The sequence below is a fragment of the Sinohyriopsis cumingii genome, chromosome 15 (assembly GCF_028554795.1).
Source record: "Sinohyriopsis cumingii isolate HCF-2022 chromosome 15, ASM2855479v2, whole genome shotgun sequence".
Classification (NCBI taxonomy): domain Eukaryota; kingdom Metazoa; phylum Mollusca; class Bivalvia; order Unionida; family Unionidae; genus Sinohyriopsis; species Sinohyriopsis cumingii.
The window spans coordinates 23,939,131-23,960,299 of NC_142975.1; the positions used below are offsets into that span (position 1 = coordinate 23,939,131).

Sequence of the window (21,169 nt, forward strand, 5' to 3'; positions counted from 1 at the left end):
GTATGTTGGGAGATCCTAATGTGATGATTTTAGAGATACAATCTTTCAGTGATTATTATTAAAGCATGTTGACAAACAAATTATTCACATACCAATGTATAGATATTTTATCCTACTCTTATTATTAGAAGAGAGTTCTATTTATGTATTTGAGGATTAAACATGTTTTACATCATTCATGAAGATATAAAGCTTAATACTCGATTATATCCTTAGTGAACAGATTCATGAAGTCACGAAGTTTCATGATTTCATCACTCTTCACATTCTTGAAGATATAAAGCTTAATACTCGATAATATCCTGCATGAATGAAAAAATGAATAGATTCATGAAGTTACAAAATTTCATGATTTCATCATTCCTGATAATGATTTTCAATATTTTATAATAAAATATATTTATAAAAATTAATAACAAGTCATCAAAAATAACAAAGCTATATGGTAACAAATGATTAAAAATATTGGAGAAAGGCACAAGGGTGCATGAATACATAAATAGTCCATTTCGATTGCTATGAAGCAATAACTTATAGTTTTCTATGTGACATGATGCGATTTTAACCAGTCTAAATGACTGCTTTAAAGGCTAAATACATTTTTTAATTGCATAGTAACCAACGTGAATTAAAATACTAACTGGTCTAGCACAGTCATTTTTTTGTTTTTGTTTGGTTTTTGTTTACAAATGTATAAAAATATCTATCATATTTTCCACACGGTTCAATGTCTATACCTGTAAGGATGAAGAGCCCTGCTCCTACCATTTGCCCTATTCCAAGAAGAGTAATATCCCAAGTCGTCAAGCATTTTCTGAGCGGCGTATCAGTAAAATCGTCTCCTAAAGTTTTTTTCCGGTTCAGAGTGCTCCAGAAACTGGTGATCTTGTGTAAAACTAAAGAAAACGGCGTTGACATTTTGTCTGAAAAGAACCAACAGAGACCCCAAACCTGTAAATTATGTATGTATCCCAGAAAATAAAAACCCAGCAACAGAAAATATTCCCTTAGAATGCTAAATATAACATGATTAGATGTCATATATATATATATATATATATATATATATATATATATATATATATATATATATATATATATATATATATATATATATAAAGAAATAAATATAAGATTTTAAATCACAATCAGTAAGTAAAAACATACAAAAAAGGAACTTTTGACATATGCATAAAAATTATTACGAAAAGAGTATGAATCTTCCCAGTACACCTGCAAATCATATTTATAAGAATAACCATATTACTTTTAAAGGTGACAACGAAAAAGTGATTCAATTTTGACAAAACACACATATATGTCCAAACATTGCATCTCACCTGTCTTGCTATGACGATTAACATATGGCTGTTAATACGCTTTTAATTCAGATGCATATTTTTACGATTACTATGCCGCCTCACAGCGTCTCGTGATCTTCTAAAACTGTTTTCGAGATGATATTGGTGAACGTTGCTACTGCCTACTTAAACTGTTTGAAACTGGGGTCAGCCTCATTTTGAGTTGTCACTGATATCATCTCTTGACCAAAAACAGTTTACAAATAAAAAATCACATTATCTAACCTTCTGATTTAATCTATATTTTTTAAATATTTTTTTTTACCTTGTGCAAATTCTTAAGGAAACGATGTAAAACTATAATCAAACCTGCTGATTTTAATCTATACTTTAAAAATAGCTTATGTTACTTTGTGCAAATTCTTAAGAAAATTATGTAAACACTACAACAGACATTTCTTCAAAATGCGTGCAGGCATGTGTGGACACTAGCATTTCGAGAGAATCAAGAGTGTCACATGAAGAGTAGACTTTTTGCTATCACATGTAGTCACTCAAAAGAGGTAAAATGGCACTGGATCTACGTTACTAAACTGCCAGAAGTTCTAGCGTTCAAAATGCAGTCTAAGGCATTCTTTTGAGATGGTACGAACTTGCCGAGTGTGCATTACAGGATGCGATTATTGGATGTTATATGAAGAGATTACCACCAGAACGTTATGAAAATCTAAACATTGCTTTCTTGCTTTCTACGCAAATGATGATTAGAGGAAAACAAATTACGTACTGAACCTTCGACTTACCACGACTAGATAGTAATGTATGCTGACCGAATATGCGAAATGATGAACATTTAAAATTTAATTAAAGTAAGTTATTTATCTGCAAGCTAGAAAATGGACGACATATCAGAAAAATAAAGATAAACTTTCAGGTAATATCAGCTATTAAGGTGCTGCATAATTTGCCAAGAAAGCAGCGTTTACATTTTCATCCGACTATTATGATTATGAGTTATATTTACGTACTTAAGACATAAACATCTTGTATGAATAAGAGTGAACTGATTCATAAAGTCACTACGTTTCATGATTTCATCACTCCTGTAAAATATGATGTTCAATGTTTTATAATTACAAATAGTTATAAAAATTAATAACGAATCATAAGAAATAAATAACAGAACTATATGTTAACCATTGCTTACATATAGTGGGAATACATTATTCATTCCCATAACGTCAAGTTTGAAAACTATCTCTCAATTTGCTTGATTTGTTTACTGTGTAAAACCGGCTTGGTATATAATTTTAAAAGTTCTACTGAGTGCGGCCACCACCATCACCAATTAAAATAGAATAAAGGAACAGGAAAACAAGAGCAAAGAAATAATACCAAGAAGAGGAAACGATTAGCAAACCGCCAAGCCGTGAACAAAGGAATTGCACAGAACAAAGGAACTCTCAAACAAAGGAACGATAGGAACACGTAACAGAAAACAAAGGAAAACAAAGGAACAAATTAAAGGACAGACTTCTAGCGGAGGAGCAGACTGGGTTAGGACAAAAACAAAAGATAAGTCATCATTCAATGCTATACGCAATTTAAGTAGAAGAATGCAAACTAGGTCCAAACAAATGGCTCTATTCAATCCAAACATGCGAACACACAAACCACCAAACAAAACTCTCATTAAATCAGTAAAAATATTGGATGTATCACAACTCCAAACAGCACCAATAAAGCATGTAAAACAAGCAAGATTAACGCAAGTCGTACCAACCACAGCAAACTCGAATTCAACCAACATCACACTGGGACCCCAAATTCTGGTCACAAACACAGACCAAACAAACCACAAACCAGCAGACATAACTAACACACCCCCACCCCACCAATAGAAACTACCAGAAATACAAAACTACACTCCAGGGAACAATATAAATACAATGCCAATACTATCGCCAATCCTCTTCAAGGAAACGGAAAAACCAAACACAAATGAAGATATAGACACCACTATTCCAAACCTAACAAATGAATTTGACAGTAACCGACATACCTTAAACTCCCCACAATTAGACCACATAACCATAACCAGCACCCCAAAATTCACCAAAAATGAAATAACCAATTCTAGAAACATGCAAACAAACCAACACAGGAAATCAAGCAAACAACAATAAATCAAAACATTAGGAGAGAAACTATACACTCAAGCCAAACTCCTGGACCATCTGGGATAATAACAGCAAGGGAACCACAAACCTATGGGAACAAATCCAATGAATTAGACACTACAAAACTACCCAGCAGCATCACTAATATGGCAACCCAAAGACCCCAAACAACCCAAAACACCCAAAACACATACCTAGGTAATGGCAAGGGCCCACTAAAACCCCAAAACAACCAAAAAAAACCCCCACAAGTAAGGTTAAATCAAAACAGGAAATAAAACAACAACATAACCCCCAAAACAAAATTTACAATTATCATTCCATCGAACACACCATACACATAAGCAGCAGGTGCAACAGAATTACTAGTCTAAGTACCAATAGTATTATGACAGCACTGGCCAAAATTCACACTGGACAATTCAAACTGATAAGACCAAGGCGAAACTACCTGATTGTCCAATGCAGCACAATTCAACAGGTGGAAAAATTCATCCAAACTGAAACTATAGGCCCAATAAAGATCAAAGTAGAGAGACACCATAGCACTCAGAGGAAAACACGAGTCACTTCGAACTCCAAACACAGTGAAACCACAACTAATCTGGCTGAACCCACTAAAACCACTATCTTTAAAAAAGTAATAGCACTAAACGGATACAACAAGGACATAAGCAATGAACTCCTACTTCATAAACTCACAGCAAATGGAACACAGACCACCAAAGTATATCGTCTTAAAAATCACAAGGGACAAGGAACAAACAAAGCAGTTATAAAGGCTACCGAGCCAATACCCTCAATAATAAAACTAGGACAGTCAGGAGTGTGTCATAAGCTGGAAAATTACATAAATAGGCCAAGATTTTGCACCAAATGCCTGCACTGGGGACACTATGCCCTCAAATGTAGATTCAAACCAAGATGTAAGTACTGCGGAGGTCAACACAAAGGAGAATGCCACACAATTAAACAAAAATGTGCTAACTGTAAAGAAAACCATTATCCTAGATTGGCAGAATGCAGATTTGCAATAAAAGAGAAACAAATAGTGGACTTAATGAACGAAAAACACCTCAACTACCATTCTGCCAAAAACATTATTTGTAAAAACAACCCCAACACACCAAAATCTACCTCTGAAACAATCAATGAGCACCAAAACTCTCCATGCAGATTCAGAAGGGAAAACATTGCACCGCAAAACATACCCTCGAATCAGGAAACAAAAGAACAAAAAACTACAACCCACATTGTAACAAACCATGACCACCCTGATAACACTCCAAATACAAACAAAACTGTCGCCCCAAACATCCCCAAACCTAACACACACCCCAACACAGAATTAATACAGGAAGTAATGAACCTAACAACAGGAACCCTAATGCAAGATCTCAGTAGCATAATGAGAACCCTCAAAACCATTTTCACCATACTAGCTGATTGGACCACAAGACTAACAGATAAAGACAACGTCAAAAATGAATAGTACAAAAAATAATAAAATCACCATCTGGCAATGGAACTGCAGAGGAATCTTTAAAAACCTATCAGAACTGCAGAACAAACTGAATAATACGGCCGTAAAACCAGACGTAATCTGCCTACAGGAAACCCTCATAACACAAGAACACAAACGCCTGCCCAAACTACAAGGCTATACCCAGGGAATCTTTAAAAACAGACCCATGGGGCAGAAAGGGGGTGGACTAGCAATCTTTTTAATAGATACACTAATCTACTATGAAGTAACAGAAGTACCCCCTAACCTAAACATCAACAATAGCATCGAAATAATGTCAGTAATGATAAATATAGGAACCACAAACATTCAAATAATAAATGCATACGACCCAGGGGGTACCTTCTGCCCTACCAACCTAATCTCACTAAAGGCAATCACTAATAACAACAACAACAATCTAATGATCTGTGGCGACTTCAACGCACACAGTGAATTATGGGGAGGTAAAAAGAAAGATCAAAGAGGGAAAATGGTTGAAAAATGGATAACTGAGAACAATCTGGTCATCTTAAATGACGGGTCGAACACTAGATTAAACCCTGAGGATGGCACTCTCTCAGCCATAGACATAACCATCACTACCCCAAAATTGGCTCAAATCACAAATTGGTGGGTGGATCAGGAAGATACATTAGGAAGTGACCATTTTGACATCACAATCAATATTCAAACAAAACCTCAACACATTCAAACGAAACCCCACCTAAATGGAGGTACCAACAGGCAGACTGGGACCAATTCCAATTATTACTAGCTAGAGTAAATCCAGATAACTTAGAAAGCCCTAGTATTGACATGTATTATGATAACATAACAGACACATTTATAGAAGCAGCTAACCGATGCATACCAAAGACAACTAATATCCAAAATAAAAACCCTGTACCATGGTGGATTAAACAGTGCACTAGAGCACATAAAGACAAAAAAAGGGCCTTAAATATAAACGCACCAAAAATTATATCTACTTCCAGCAATATAAAGATAAAGAAAAAGCACTAAAACAAACTATAAAAACTGCTAAAATTAATCTATGGCAAACCTTTTGCTCTAAACTGAGTCTAAAATCAAACTCAAAACAAATATGGGGCAAGATAAAAGCCATCAAAGGGAAAGCAACTACCTCAGCCCCAAAAATTAAAAATGCCATAACAAATAAAGATAAGGCAACAGTAGTAAAATTCCTAGGAATGTTCTTTGACAACCACCTCACATGGAAACAGCACATTGAACAACTCACCCAGAATTGTAACAAAGATCTCAATTTACTCAGGAACATCACAGGGACTGACTGGGGATCCAACCAGGAAACCCTCCTCACGATATATAAAAGCCTAATTAGATCAAAACTGGATTACGGTTGCCAAGCATAAAACTCGGCTAAGCAACCTGTACTACAAAAACTTGACACTATCCAAAGCCTTACTATTATGCACAGGAACACTCCCCTCAACATCATTAGAAGAACTACAAACACTAACAGGAGAACTACCCTTAAAATGATGTAGGCAAGAACTGCTCATCTGATACTCCATTCGATTAGATACCCACCCAGACAACCATGACACCAAAAAAGCTATAAATAAGTGTAAAGTTGTCTTCAAACCCAAAATCATACCCATCACACCAAGTGACAAAGTAATCCTTGAACTAAGAGAAAAGATACCTCTACTAAAAAAACAGGTAACAAACAATACAGACCAGAACAAATCACCATGGTTACAAAAACCACCAAAGATTAACACTGAAGCTACCAAATTAGGCAATAAAGAAGGACAAGAAAACTTACTAAAACCTGTACTGGTAAATGAAATCAACCAAAAATACCTGGACTATGTTAAAATATATACCGATGGATCAAAAACAAACAACCCACCAAGAACAGCAGCAGCAATAGTCATCCCTCAATTCAATATACAAACGGGATCCAGATTACTTGACTATTGCTCCATTTACACCACTGAATTCTGGGCTATACTTGAATCACTACAATGGATCAAAGACAACCAAATACCTAAAGCAGTCATTATAAGCGATTCCCTAAACGTTATCAAATCGATCCAAAATCGCAATACACACTCTAGGGAACAATTCCTCGACAGAGCATGCCAATTAATCGACGATATCACCACAGCACATCAATTAGTCGAGCTCATGTGGATACCGTCGCACACTGGAATCTCTGGCAACGAAACAGCAGACAATGTTGCAAAAACCAAACTAGGAGATCAAAACTCTATCGAGCTCAACTATAGCTCTACAGAAGTAATAAGCTTCGCACAAACATATATAGACCAAACATGGCAAGATTTTTGGAACTCCTCCACAAAAGGTAAAAAGCACCATGAAACCCAAAAAAACGTAGATAGGAACATACAGCTACCTAAGGGTACCTATTTAGAACAGAAAACCATAAACAGGATAATAACTGGAAAAACTAAACTAGCAAGCAGTTTTGGAAGGTTTATAGGACCCAAACCAGCAACCATTAACTGCTTTAACTGCCATATCACCGAAGATCTACACCACGTATTCAATATATGCCCAAAATATCAACCCGCTCGGAAAATATTTATCAAAAACCAAAAAGAGATTGGATCACCACACACATAACCAGAGTTACTTATGGACTTTAATAAAAATAAACAATCAGCATATCAAAATAGAAATCAATTCATAGACTCAGCAGGACTTAGGAACAAAATATAATTACTATCCCCACAAAACCAAAAGACCCAGTAACTAGCTAAATAAATTTAGAAGCCACCACATAAAACCCCATAACATATCATTCAATTTTATAAAAGTATTAAATAAAGAATTCACTTACGAAGCACCTATAAAAAACTAAGGAAACCGCAAAATCGGATGTCCTAGATGTCCTTAACGAACCGAGTAATCAGCTAGGATTCCGGTCCTAGATGTCCTTAACGAACCGTGTAATCGGCTAGGACTCCGGTCTCTTGCTAAATAAAGTATAAATAATATTCAATCTCTAAAAACATTAATCAATAAATAACTTAAAGAGGTAATATCTAAAAACTTATAAATAGCATAACGTAGGAAACACACCCTAAACACCTCGACTAGTAATACCATAATAACCTTGAAAATCTCTCTTCATACATGATTTCTACTAAGAACCTCTATAAACAGCATAGAACATCCCTCCTCCTTTTAGAACATTTTGAAGAAGAAAAAAAAAATCCCGTTCCCGAGCTCTCCTTCCCACTAATGACAGCCAACCATTCAACTGTAGGGACCTTTATGGACCCACAGATTGAGGCCACACTATCAGGGTTCCTTGAATCCATAAAAGCCTGGGGGAGGTGGCACCATCCCCTTCCCCAGGAACAACTAGCAGACTGCGGTGCAGTCAGAAAAAAGTGGCACATGCACAATTGTGCGCACGCCACTATAATTAAACTCAACAACAATAGTGGGAATACACACCATTAATTATCGGGGTCATTAGATTTAAACATGTGGGACCAAAACTTAAAAAAGCTTTTGCGCAGGATAAAGCCCTTTGAAACAAATTATAATTTGAGAAGTTTAGGATATATAACTAATTAAATTTTGGCACTGAAGGGAAAAACAAAATAATGGAAATGAGTATGTATGTATGTATGTATGTATGCAATATTCATAGCTCTTATCGTACCCTTGAAACACCAGTTAAACTAATGCAAATGCTGGTAGCCTTCTAGATTAAACAATAATTGCTAGTAAGAAACTTCACATAACCTTGCTGATCACTAAAATTTCAATGTAAGTTTAAAATAATTTACAGTTTTATGAATATCGGACATCTAATGGAAATTCAGCTGTTACCTGTTTGGACAAAAATGATTCATTACAAAATAGGGAAAAAAACAAGACTGCTCCATTAAATACATTACTTAGAGAACCGAGATGTTTTAGGTTATCTAGGTTTTATATTTCAAAACGGAGAATGCACAAGCAAAAGATCGGTATGCAGCCAGCAATTCAAATGTTATCTCAATGACGTGGCATAACGGCCGCTGGTGTTCATGTTTGCACACTGATCTACAATATTGTCTAGTTCATTCTCCTATAGTATCAGAATAAAAGAAAAGTTTGCCTATTCCGGAATATTAAACTATGCCAAGGGTAAATTTTCCTCCTGTTCGCCACATTTTGCAATAGTATTTGTTAGTCGTCAATTCTGAAGTTAGGTGCTCTCTCTCTTCTTTTGCCGGGAGGGCTACTTAAGATAAGAAATGTTATTCAGCGTTTGATAAATAGTGGGTTTTGCATAAATCCTCATTTGAAATTAAATTTATAAACAGGTCTAATTTATTGGATGAGTTTCATGCATTTTATTTGAAATGAATTCTAATGCATCATTCTATTGATTGCGGTACGAGAAATACTGTGTTTTTACGTCTTATGAAGTGATGCGACTTTCAAATACATTCGAATGCCTCCGTCGTTGTGCATGACTCGATTTTACAAGCCCTGTAACACAATGGAAGCGAATCAGCCTTGAGACAGCCAGTATAATTGAAAAATCAATGTATCGTGAAATGACTAGTTCCGTTGACCTCATCTGTTTGAGAGAAGTAGAAGCATACTGCACATGTAGAAAATAGCTTTCTCATATAATGCTCAATATCATTGTATACAAGTCTTTCACTGTTTCTACATGTTTTGAGTGATCATGTACATGTTGACTCTTTATCGATTCGTACCATATGGCGGTTTGTGGAACGAAAACCTTTTTCTGTTCATGTGATTTGTACTTACTGACATTTAATTTTAAAAAAGCAAAATGCGACAAGCTTATACTTTGCATCTGAAAAATGCATACCTACTGTACTTAGCGCTTGAACGTAATCCTACAGCGAATCAGACGAATGCTTTCATGCAGACATATTTAACACATTAGTCAAATCGTGAATAAATGAAAACATTGCCCACAGTACATATGTAGAAATTATGTTGATGATATCCGTTGTCATAGTGACCGTAACTGAGTATGTCTTATCTGTAGTACTACATTGTAAAGGCTATTGATTTTATAGTGCTTAACAGAACTGAACTTCCTTCAGTAATTGAAGACTACACTCTTGGAAGACACAATATAAGTAGGGAAAAACTGTCTGGGTTAAGCTACATAAGTCATTGCGTATAAAGGAATGGAAAAATCACAAAAAATATTATTTTACTAAAGCGTCCATTAAGATTTTAAACAATTGTTATTGTGGGTATTCGTCTATCGTTGGTGCATGCTTCTCTCTCGGGGAAAATGACTTGCCTATGGTGAATAAATCTTCAAATCTCCCCATAACAAGGGCTATACATGGATACTATCATCCTCACGAGCGCACGCGACGGTAATAAAAGATTGCAAAGGCTCTCTTGACGGTGTAGTCTGAGTGTGAAACATCATTTCTCCTTTTGGAAGTCAGAGTAAGAACAAAGTCACAGATTCTTCACAACAGACGACAAACACGTTCTGCTTAGAGTATGTACTTAGGTGTGCATCAGCCCTCACTGATACGTGATGGAATGTTTTTTTGGTCTGTTGTTTTTTCTTCTTGTTTGTACCTCTGTTCTAACTCGTGTCCTTTGCAATGATCTTCATTACCATTTTCTGGAAATATTCTGTCACTGAGTGGAACGTTCCATTCTAGATGATTCAGAGGTTAGAGTCAAGACTGTATTTTGTAACTCAAATTAAAGAAAACATGTTTACTTTAATAATGCTTTGAATACTTAATCCACACTCAGAATGAAATATTAACTGTTTATTATTTGTTTACAAAATAAACATTACTGGTACACAAAGAACTTGATTTTGGAGAAGGCCAAGTTCAAACTACAACTGTACATAACATATACTGATGGAGAAAAAACTGACAAGCAATACAACAATAAATGTGCATAACAATATAATATTCATTGCGGCCAGAATAACTAGTCGAGGAAGAACCCGGGAAAATAAACGTAAGAACCACCGACTCACGGGAAGCTACTGGCATCTTTCTCACATACCCTCACTTGCAAAGCACGAGACTCTAACCCACACGGGCATATGCGAGATGTCAGTGATCGGTAAAGGCGAGCTCTTTAGACCACTTGTCCACCTGGTGCCCCTGCCAACTTTGAGAACTAAACCTATGATACTTAAGAAATTGTTTGAAATTTAAAGAACCATATTCCTCCAAATCCAGAGTTCACATCACAATGTTAAAACCTTTGCGCCCATCAGCAGAACATTTCCAATTATTTCTCAAAGTTTCAAGTCAGTAGTTTCAACGATGTAGCACAGTATAAGCTTCATTACCAACGAAGAGACGATAGACGGATGGACAAGCAGCAGTAGAGACGGACAGGACGACATAATCACTACCTTTTCCCACAATGTGGGGTAATAATAATATTAATATCAATAATAATAATAGTTCACTAAACACAGTACTAACTGCAGAAAGTAATTCTGTATTGGAAAAATTTCTCTAGTTACAGTATCCTTACATTATTATATGTTTAAGATATTAATGTACAAACTCCGTGTTTTGGGTTTGTTTGTTAGACGAGGCACCTATAGGACTCATGGTACTAAGTCAGTTCCCATAGTAAACCTATACGAACACAACTGATATTAAAATTCAATAATTTTAAATATCTGAGTGCTCGTGATCACACCTATATTTATCAGTATAGATACATCCTGGATGACAGCTTCTGTGTAGAGAAAAAGCTTGAGCCGCTGTATTTTCGAGACCTACATGTGTTTGAAATATATGCTTTCAAAGGCAGGTGCTAAGTTTAGTAATGAGTCACTATGAGTGTTCCAAACTCAAGACTGTTAAAGGACTGAAATTCCATCAATAAAACAATGTCTCTGAACTTCTTTCTTCTTCAGTTACAACTAGGATAAGCTCTTATAAGATTCTTTTTACCAACATCTAACTTTCATTACCAACAAATCCTGGTCATCCAAACTCACAAAAACCTTTTTTTTATATAAATATTTATCTTTACCCATTTACAGACTGGTTCCTATTTTTCCTTACAATTAGTACCGCGTGTCCGTCAGGAAAAACCGATTTGGATCTCAGTTCAGAAATCATGGATATCATCTGATACTTGATGCTGGTATCAGTTTAATGCCACCCTTTCAGCACATGAAATGCTATACATGGTGGCCAGTCAATTTGATGATGGATGAACCCAGGAAAACAGCGGACCTTCTGGAATCGACTGGCAAGCTTTATTACATACTCGAGACTCGCGGTGTTACGAAACACCCAAATCCACCCCAAATCGCATTGTGTCTCTCAAAATTGCAACGCTCCCCTCCCTCCCCGATTTATAATAAACCTGTGATTTACTGATACGTAATGAGTCAAGTAGGATTATAATTAAGATTAAAACATTTTGTTTTAATTTTTAAACAATTATTTTTCCACAAACCCATTTTTTGCCAAATAAAAAACAATCAACCTACACCTTACTTACCAAATTCGGTAAATGTTTAAGATTAATGTGAGTTATTTGACTTTATGAATACGTACTTATATAAAGACATTAGGTGTAGGGACAGAGACAAATGAAGACGTAATCAACAAGACATATATACATATCATATACTGTTGTATAGTTTTAATTTTATACTTCAAATATATAGTGATAGCTTCGAAATATGTGGCACCATCGTAAAATGGCAAGGGTAGAAGCATATAGCAAGGATGTGAAGTTTGGTAAAGTCGCAAGTGATAATGAACAAAAACAAACAACTTTTTTAGTTTGCATTTTTACACAGTTCTATTGGATTAGATCGATTTAGACTGATGAGAAAGCTATAAATTGATATCAAATTTGTCAAAATCGGTGGTTGTTTAAGATTGTTACGACTTATTTGCCTATATGAAAAACATTCGTATATGCAGGCATTAGGCGCACGGACTGACACAAATGAAAACATACTTAATAAGATATATACACATATTAAATACTGGTGTATAGTTTTAATTCTATGCTTTAATTCTTCACTGTTATATTTCTATACAAAATCAGAGCCACGTGTTTAACAAAATCTCTATTCAGCCAAATTCAATTTTACGTGATCATCACGTATCAGTTCCGACACTGTATTGATCAAAAACCAAACATTACTGAGTTAATTACAAACAACTAAATCCAAGGTATATAATCTTAATGTTTCATGAGCTCGTCTCTCATTTTGAAACAAAGCTTAAATACTGCACATTTCTTGTTTTCATTTGTGATTTTTTTAAAAGGGAATCATGGCAGATTTCAGTATAAAAAAACGCATAGCCAGGTTTACATGTGGTGGATGCAAATCAAATTTGTTCAATTGACTGTTAAATGTTCACTGTGTAAGAATTGGTATCATAGAAAATGTCGGACGATGAACTGAAAATGTGGGGAAAGACTGATCTGGACTATGTGCGTTTCGTGTCGTACATTGGATGGTAAAGAGTTTGACTACCTGATGGGCATGCATCGTCTGCAGAATGTAATTATCAGTAATTATTTATAATTTGTAACTACATGCACGAATTTACATATTTTAATTTGTCTAATATCTATATTTTTTAAAACAACATTTGTGCGATAATTATGATACAACCTGATCACACGACATTGCAAATCAATCACACCAGGTGAATTTCATAACATGATGTAAGTTAGTCTTCACATCAGATGGGACAAGAATGCATTCACGTGTATATAGTGTATTGCACTTTCTGTGTGAATACTGTTGTTAAATGATTCAATTACTAGAATGTTATATGGCCCACGTGTTTTTTTTTTTTCAATGTCTATTTCCACTCACTGCTGTATTAAGTTATTGTCAATCAAAATTTGGAATCTTTTTATTATTAATTGTAATATATTATATTTCATTTAATAATAATGCAGTAAGTAGTGAATAGGGATACCGTAGGGTCTGTGGGACTTATTAAAAACACCCCTGGGACACTATAGGGTCTATGTAAATTTAACATTAACACCCCTGGGACTGTATAGGGTCTATGTAAATTTAACATGGACAAAAAACCCTGGGACACTATAGGGTCTATGGGGAATTAGCATTACAGACCTTTCCTGGGACTGTATAGGGTCTATGTAAATTTAACATTAACACCCCTGGGACTGTATAGGGTCTATGTAAAATTGAAACGGGGAGGGTTTCTATTTTTTTTTTTAAAAATAGAAAAAAATTAAACAAATAAAAAATAAAAAAAGGGGTAGGCAATTAAAAGTCGATCTCTTTTCGAGAAATGTGGGTGGCCCTGAAAAGGGCCTTTGGGTTTATGTTAATGTATCCCTTAACATAAAGGGCATATGTGCAGGGCCATAAATCAGAGTCCTCTTGAGGCATCCTTGTCTTTCCACATAGACTCTTCGTATCCACAGACTGGTGTCTGACTTGTGGACAACTGTCCACTTGGATCGGACATACATTAGCATGTCCGTCCTAAGCATCATTGAAGACACAAGGGTGGATGATTCAACTGTGGTCCACATCTTGAGGCGCCGAGAACAGGTGAATCAATGCAGTGAACTGCGCTTATTTTATAGGGGCTGGAAGGATTGAAACGGATTGAGTTCATTCACCAATCCAAACACGCGTTACAAAATTCAGTTAACCCGCATCCAATCCGAAGAGAGCAGTCTGTGACGTCACGTGGTCTATATAGATTCGCTAGCACCTGTGTGCAGTCAATCGATGCGACAGTGATTCAACATGACGGAAACTCAGAAAACGATCCATTGGGGTGCACCAGCAGTGGAGACCGCCCAAGGGAACCCGGACTTACGTTCAGAAGAGGTAAATTGGGATTTTGTGGATTTTCTTACCTCGCAAGAATTTGTTCCGGAACCTTCGTCACCTTCATTACCGCAAGTGGAGAATTTTAGACAGAGACAGAAAGAAGAATTGGAGAAATTTATACAACGACAAAAGGAAGCGGAACAAGCTTTTCTCCTACAGCAACAGCAGCAAGAAGAAGAGGTAAGAAAAAAAAAACAAGAAGAAGAAGAAGTAGCAGCAAAGAAACAAGAGGGTGAAAATCAAACAGTTACGGTACTGTTGGACATTTTAGCGGAGTTAAGAAGTCTGAAACAAATGTATCAGACTTCTTTATTACGACCGAAGAGAATACGACCTTCCCGAGCTAAACACGTCAACCCTGTGACTAAGCCTGCCGTACCACCCTTAGTGATTTCAACCCAATCATCATCATCAACAGTACGCAGTCCAGAAGTAGGCCTTGGCCGTGGCAAAGGTTTAAGGCAGTTAAAGTTGATTGCTTAAACTCACCCCTACACCAAAGAAAAAGGCCCTTTTCAGGGCCACCCACATTCCTCGAAAAGAGATACACTTTCAATTGCCAATAACTAAAAAAAAGCCCCATTTTACCCCTATAGTATGTGTATATGAGTGCGTGAGTGTAGCTTCTTATTTTAAAATCAAAACCCAAAGACACTTACCTTGTATAATTAATTTATTCTTTAATCAATAGTTACAATCCAATTCACAATTCACAACAGAGCACTTTAAAAAGTTCATACACTTCTTCTGTTTCTTTGTTTACTCTCTCTGTTTTTTCAATTTCTTCACCGTCACAGTCTTTTCCTCCTCCTCCTCCTCTCTTCCCTTCTTCTTTTCTTCTCCTGTTTCTTTTTCTTCACCTGTCTGCTTTCTTCCTCTTTGTCTTCTTTCTCTAAAGAATCCCTCTCTTCTTCTGACTTCTCTTGTTTCTTTTTTGGGCAATTTGGAGACCAATGTCCTTTTTCTTGACAATAATAACAGGTATCTTGACTTTTGTCTCTTTTAACCCCTGTTTTTCTTTTTTGACGGTCTGGACACTCTGAAGACCAATGCCCTTTCTTCTGACAGATATAGCAAGTATCTTGACTTTTATCTCGAAAGGAAGGAGAGTAGTCCGTCGGCTGGTCTGAAGAAAATTTTCTAATGACCCCTCGCAAAGCTCTGATGAAACGTTCGATTTGGCTAGTCTCTTCCATCGTTGTGCTCGGTTAGAGAGTGAAATGAATAGTGAAAGGACAAGACACACACCCTTTTATATACGCTGGTCTGCCATGACTATAAATTAGCCTATGGTGTTTAAACTTTAGTCATTTGACGTTTTGCACTCAAGATGAAACGATCCAATTCATTTGAGAAGAAAGAAGAAGAAAGTAAGAGGCAGAAACGTGATCTATCGCCTCGTACCAGAGCTGAAGTCTTGGCACAAATTCATGCCAGTGATTTTGAAGAGGACATGAGTGAACCAGAATTCAAACCCTCTAAACAAAGTTCACCACCCTTAGTCAACCCTGAAAAGTACTATTCCATTCGAGAGACGGAAAAGCGCTCCTCTAGAGCTTACAAATACACGGTGAAGTTTAAAGATTTCAAGTCCGAAGTACCGTTAGAGAAAGCAGAAGGGTTCATCACCGGGGTGTGGGATTCTTTGCTCACCACACTCAAGCGACAATGTCAACCCAAAGAAGAAGATCGCTTGAGACTCTCCATACAACACGACGGTTTGAAATCCCCTGTTTGGATCGAGTTTAGCAGACCCGCAGAACTAACCGCTTCCAAAGTCATGGACAAGATTCAACACGTGCAACAATCCAATGACCAGTTTGACATCACCGATGGAAAAGCCACACTGGACATGACTCACGTCTCTTCTCCTCAAGGGACTGGACGCAATAAGGTGTTACTGGTGAACGACCTTCGCAGCATTAAGCGTAGCCTCGTCCAAATTCACAATTCTCAAGACCAGATGTGTTTAGCCCGAGCCATCGTGGTGGGACGAACCGACGCCAACAAGAACGACACGACAGAATGGAAAAAAGCCTGGGAGAACATTCGACAATCGGACCGAGCCAAACAACGAAGTGAAGCAGAACTCCTGTTACAACAAGCTGGCCTATCCAAAGACACACCCTGCGGCATTCCTGAGATGCAAAAATTGCAAGATGCCCTAGCTCCACGATACACCTTGAAAGTGCACCCTCAAGAAGTGCGCGGACCTCTGTTGTTTCGAGGCCAAGACGTTAAGGACGGAAAATACATTCATGTCTATTATCACGATGACCATTTCGATACCATTACCAGTATCACTGCATTCCTGGGATACGGTTATTACTGTGAGAAATGTGACTATGGCTATAACAATCGAGAACTACACAAGCATTGTGGATGGAAATGCTCAGGATGTTTGGCCTCTCCACCCTGTCTGGACGAAGGACAAGAAAGAGTACATTGTCCTGCTTGTCTGCGCACGTCAGCCCTGCCTGTTACCAACAACATCTCAAGACGCAAGGTTCACAGCAGAAATGTGCTTGTCAACTCCTGAGAGTGTGCCCTACGTGTGGACAAGGCCTATGTACCAATACTGTCAAGGCACACGTATGTCGAGGAAAGAAAAAATGTCACATTTGTCATCACATCGTGGACTTGGAACACCAATGCTACGTGCAAAAATACCAACCCCCACCAGAGAAAGAGGATGGTCACAAGAAGAAAGGCAATTTCATCTTTTTCGATTTCGAATGCATGCAAGAGACCGGCATTCACATTCCTAATTTCTGCGTGGCTCATCGAGCGTGCGAGAAGTGCATTCAAGAACCTATCTTCAGTCATTGCCCTCACTGCAGCAAGATTCCTGGAGGACGTGAAAAAATCTTTCGGGGACCGAACACGCTAGCCGATTTCGCTCGATGGGTCTTAGACCCCATCGACAAGACGTGGAGCCAAGAGGACATCGAACGTTACGGAGATTGTCATCGTCATGCCACAGTGATGGCTCACAATTTCTCCGGATACGATGGACAGTTTCTTTTGAGATACTATACGGAACATGGCACCGAACGTCCTAAAGTCACTTTGAACGGAGCCAAAATCATTTTCATGCAAGTGGGACAAGTACAGTTTAAAGATTCGATGAGCTATTTGGCCATGCCTTTGAGTCGAATGCCTAAAACGTTTGGAATGACAGAAATGGCTAAAGGGTATTTTCCTCACTTTTTCAATACCGAAGCCAATCAACATGCTGTTCTACCCCATTTGCCTGAGGCTCACTATTACGACCCCGACAACATGCGTACTGAACAACGAGAAGCTTTCTACGCTTGGTACCAGACTCATGCCTCCGACCCTTTTGACTTTCAGGAAGAAATGTTAAAGTATTGTCGTTCCGACGTGGACATTTTACGGCGTTGCTGTGGAAAATTTCGAGAACTGTTCATGGAACACGGAGGGGTCGATCCTTTGAAAGAAGCTTGCACCATTGCCAAAGCGTGTTCCTTAGTGTACCGGCAACGATTCATGCCTGAAAACACAGTGGCTGTCATCAGCCCTCAAACGACCAACTTTGTCAAACGTCAATACTCGGTCAAAGCCCTACGTTGGTTACATTACTTGTGCGACAAGGAAGACAAGTGGATTCAGCATGCCCGCAAAGGAGGGGGCGAAAAGACCATCGGAACGTATTCGGTCGATGGCTGGGACTTAGAAAACCCGAAGATCGTGTACGAGTTTAACGGTTGCTTATTTCACGGATGTCCCGTCTGTTATCCTGACCGCGGCAATAAAAATCAGTTTTTACAACGAACCATGGAAGACTTGTACCAGGCCACTTGTCAGCAACGCCTAAAGTTAGAACAGGAAGGATACGAAGTGGTGGAAATGTGGGAACACGAATACGATCACCGTTTGAAAACCGATCCCGAGTTTAAAGGCCTCGTGGAAAGTTACCAGTTCATGGACCCCCTGAACCCGAGGGATAGTTTGTACGGAGGAAGGACCAATGCCACCTGTTTGCTGTACCAAGCCGACGAAGAGAAAGGAGAAGAAATCAAATACTTGGCCGTGTGCTCGCTGTATCCCTACGTGTGCAAATATTGTCGCTTTCCTGCAGGGCACCCGCAATTGTTCACGGAACACATCGACCTGAAAAACATTCCACAATACGAAGGCTTGATCAAGTGCAAAGTTTTGCCTCCCACGAACCTATACCATCCCGTCTTACCTCACCATTGTCATGGCAAACTGATGTTTCCTTTGTGCCGTACTTGTGCTGAAACGTGCAACCAAGATCAGCCTTGTCAGCACACCCAGGAAAAACGGGCCTTGACGGGGACGTGGGTCAGCGTGGAATTGTTCAAAGCTCTGGACATGGGATACCAACTGTTAGAAGTGTACGAAATTTGTCACTTTCCCAAGACACAACAATACCACAAGGGTGACCCCACTCAGAAAGGCATTTTCACCGACTACGTGGATGCCTTTTTGAAACTGAAGCAAGAAGCCAGCGGCTATCCGTCCTGGTGTCACATTCCAGAAGACCAAAAGACATTCAAAGAGAAATACTATGAACAAGAAGGTATTCCTTTAGATCACATCGAGAAAAACGAAGGCAGGCGATCGTTTGCCAAAGTGATGTTAAATTGCTTGTGGGGCAAAATGGCACAACGACCGTGTTTACCCAAGACGGAGTATTTGACAGAACCTTCCCGCTACTTCCAGATGATTCACGACAAAACCAAATACATGAAACACGCGGACGTCGTTCGCGAGGATTTGATCTTGGTCAATTACGAAGAAGATCTGGACTTTGTACAAGACGACCCTTTTGGAAATGTCATCATTGCGGCTTACGTGACAGCTCATGCTCGCTTAAAATTGTACGAAGCTTTAGAACTGTTAGGGGAACGCGTCCTGTACTTTGACACGGACAGTTGCATTTACATCCATCACCCGAGTCAACAGCACCCTGACATCGAAGGAGACCGTTTAGGAGCCTGGACAGACGAGCATCCCGACGACAAGATTCTAAGTTTCGTCAGTGGCGGTCCCAAAAATTACGGCTACGAATACCGGGACCCACAAGGAGAAGTGCACACGACGTGTAAAGTGAAAGGATTGACACTGAATTATCGTACCAGTCGTGTGGTCAACTTTGGGGTATTGAAAGAAGCCTTGCAATCTGGAGAGGATGAACACTTTAAAGTGACCACCTATCAACCCATCAAGATTGTACGTTTACCCACTCACCACATCGTCAGTCGACCCTTGGAAAAAGTCTATCAAATCGTGTACCAGAAGCGAGTGCGACTTCCCAATCATTTCACCTTACCGTATGGACACGTCGGTATTGGTCTGTATATAAAAAGGAACCCTAGGCAAGATCGATAGTTCATTGTGACTACCAAGACCAAGCGAACAAGATGAATTCTTTCAAAGAAACAGAAAACAAGTTTAGAAAGGCACAATTCAAGTGTGGGGCTTCTGAAGTGGAATGCGATTGTGAGCCTTGCGATGGGTACGATGCTGTACGTTGTGACCTTAGCGATGCCGTAAAGCATCATGGGAACTTTGTTCTCACTACCCCTATCATGGAAAGTGATGCTGTGCGTGTCAAACCTGAGGGATGCGAAAGCGATGCCGCTCGTCCTCTTGGACATTTTAATGGGTTTCGTTTTAAAGGTGGATGTTCACCTTCACGTCTACCCCCCTACGGATGTCATCCAGCTCTGAGCAAACTCCTGTCCATGTCACCCAACCCTCATCGAAATGAACCTGTGAAAGACGAATATTCGTTTCCTGTGCGTTTGTCGGAATACTGCGACTTTGAAAATCGTCTTCAATCGTTCAAAGGAAAATGGCCTAAGTATCTGGGAGGCCCGACCCCCGAAGAATTAGCCAGAGCCGGACTGTTCTACTTGGGCGAAGGAGATAAAGTCAAGTGCTTCAGTTGCGGTGTGTCACTTCACCACTGGGAACCGCAAGATTCGGCCTACGTAGAACATGCTCGATGGTCACCGAATTGTCATTACTTACCCTTAGTGGGACCGAGACATTAAAGGAACTTACCATGTCGTTGACGAAGAAGAAACCAGTTTGGCTAGGAGTCAAATGTTGGACATCACCGAGACCAGTATCTAAACTTCATTTCAAAAACGATATTGAATCATTACCTAAAGAACTGCAAGAGAAGATTTACAAGGAAGTTTGGCAGGGGTTTACCAGAGTGAAATCTCAATGGGTGACTGTAGAACTTTTGTGCCGAGAAATTCACAAGAGGAAAGTGAAAAAAGTCAACCAGTGTGCTAGATTTCTTTGGGTCAAGTGTGCATTCGTC

The 21,169-nt window shown here is 38.5% G+C and overlaps 1 protein-coding gene across 2 annotated transcripts in view; it reads right to left on the reverse strand.

Moving 5' to 3' along the window:
* The window catches only part of LOC149781410 (cationic amino acid transporter 4-like), a 50,737-nt gene that overhangs the window by 14,081 nt on the left and 15,487 nt on the right, over nucleotides 1-21,169 (reverse strand). The window contains exons 2-3 of one of the 2 annotated variants that reach the window (XM_089935502.1): nucleotides 7,840-7,975; nucleotides 738-923 (exon numbers count right to left, since the gene is read on the reverse strand). In XM_089935502.1, coding sequence (XP_089791628.1) covers nucleotides 738-918 — 181 coding nt within the window. In that variant the 5' untranslated portion in view covers nucleotides 919-923; nucleotides 7,840-7,975. The remainder of the gene's footprint in view (nucleotides 1-737; nucleotides 924-7,839; nucleotides 7,976-21,169) is intronic. The other variant, XM_089935501.1, reaches the window with a different exon arrangement.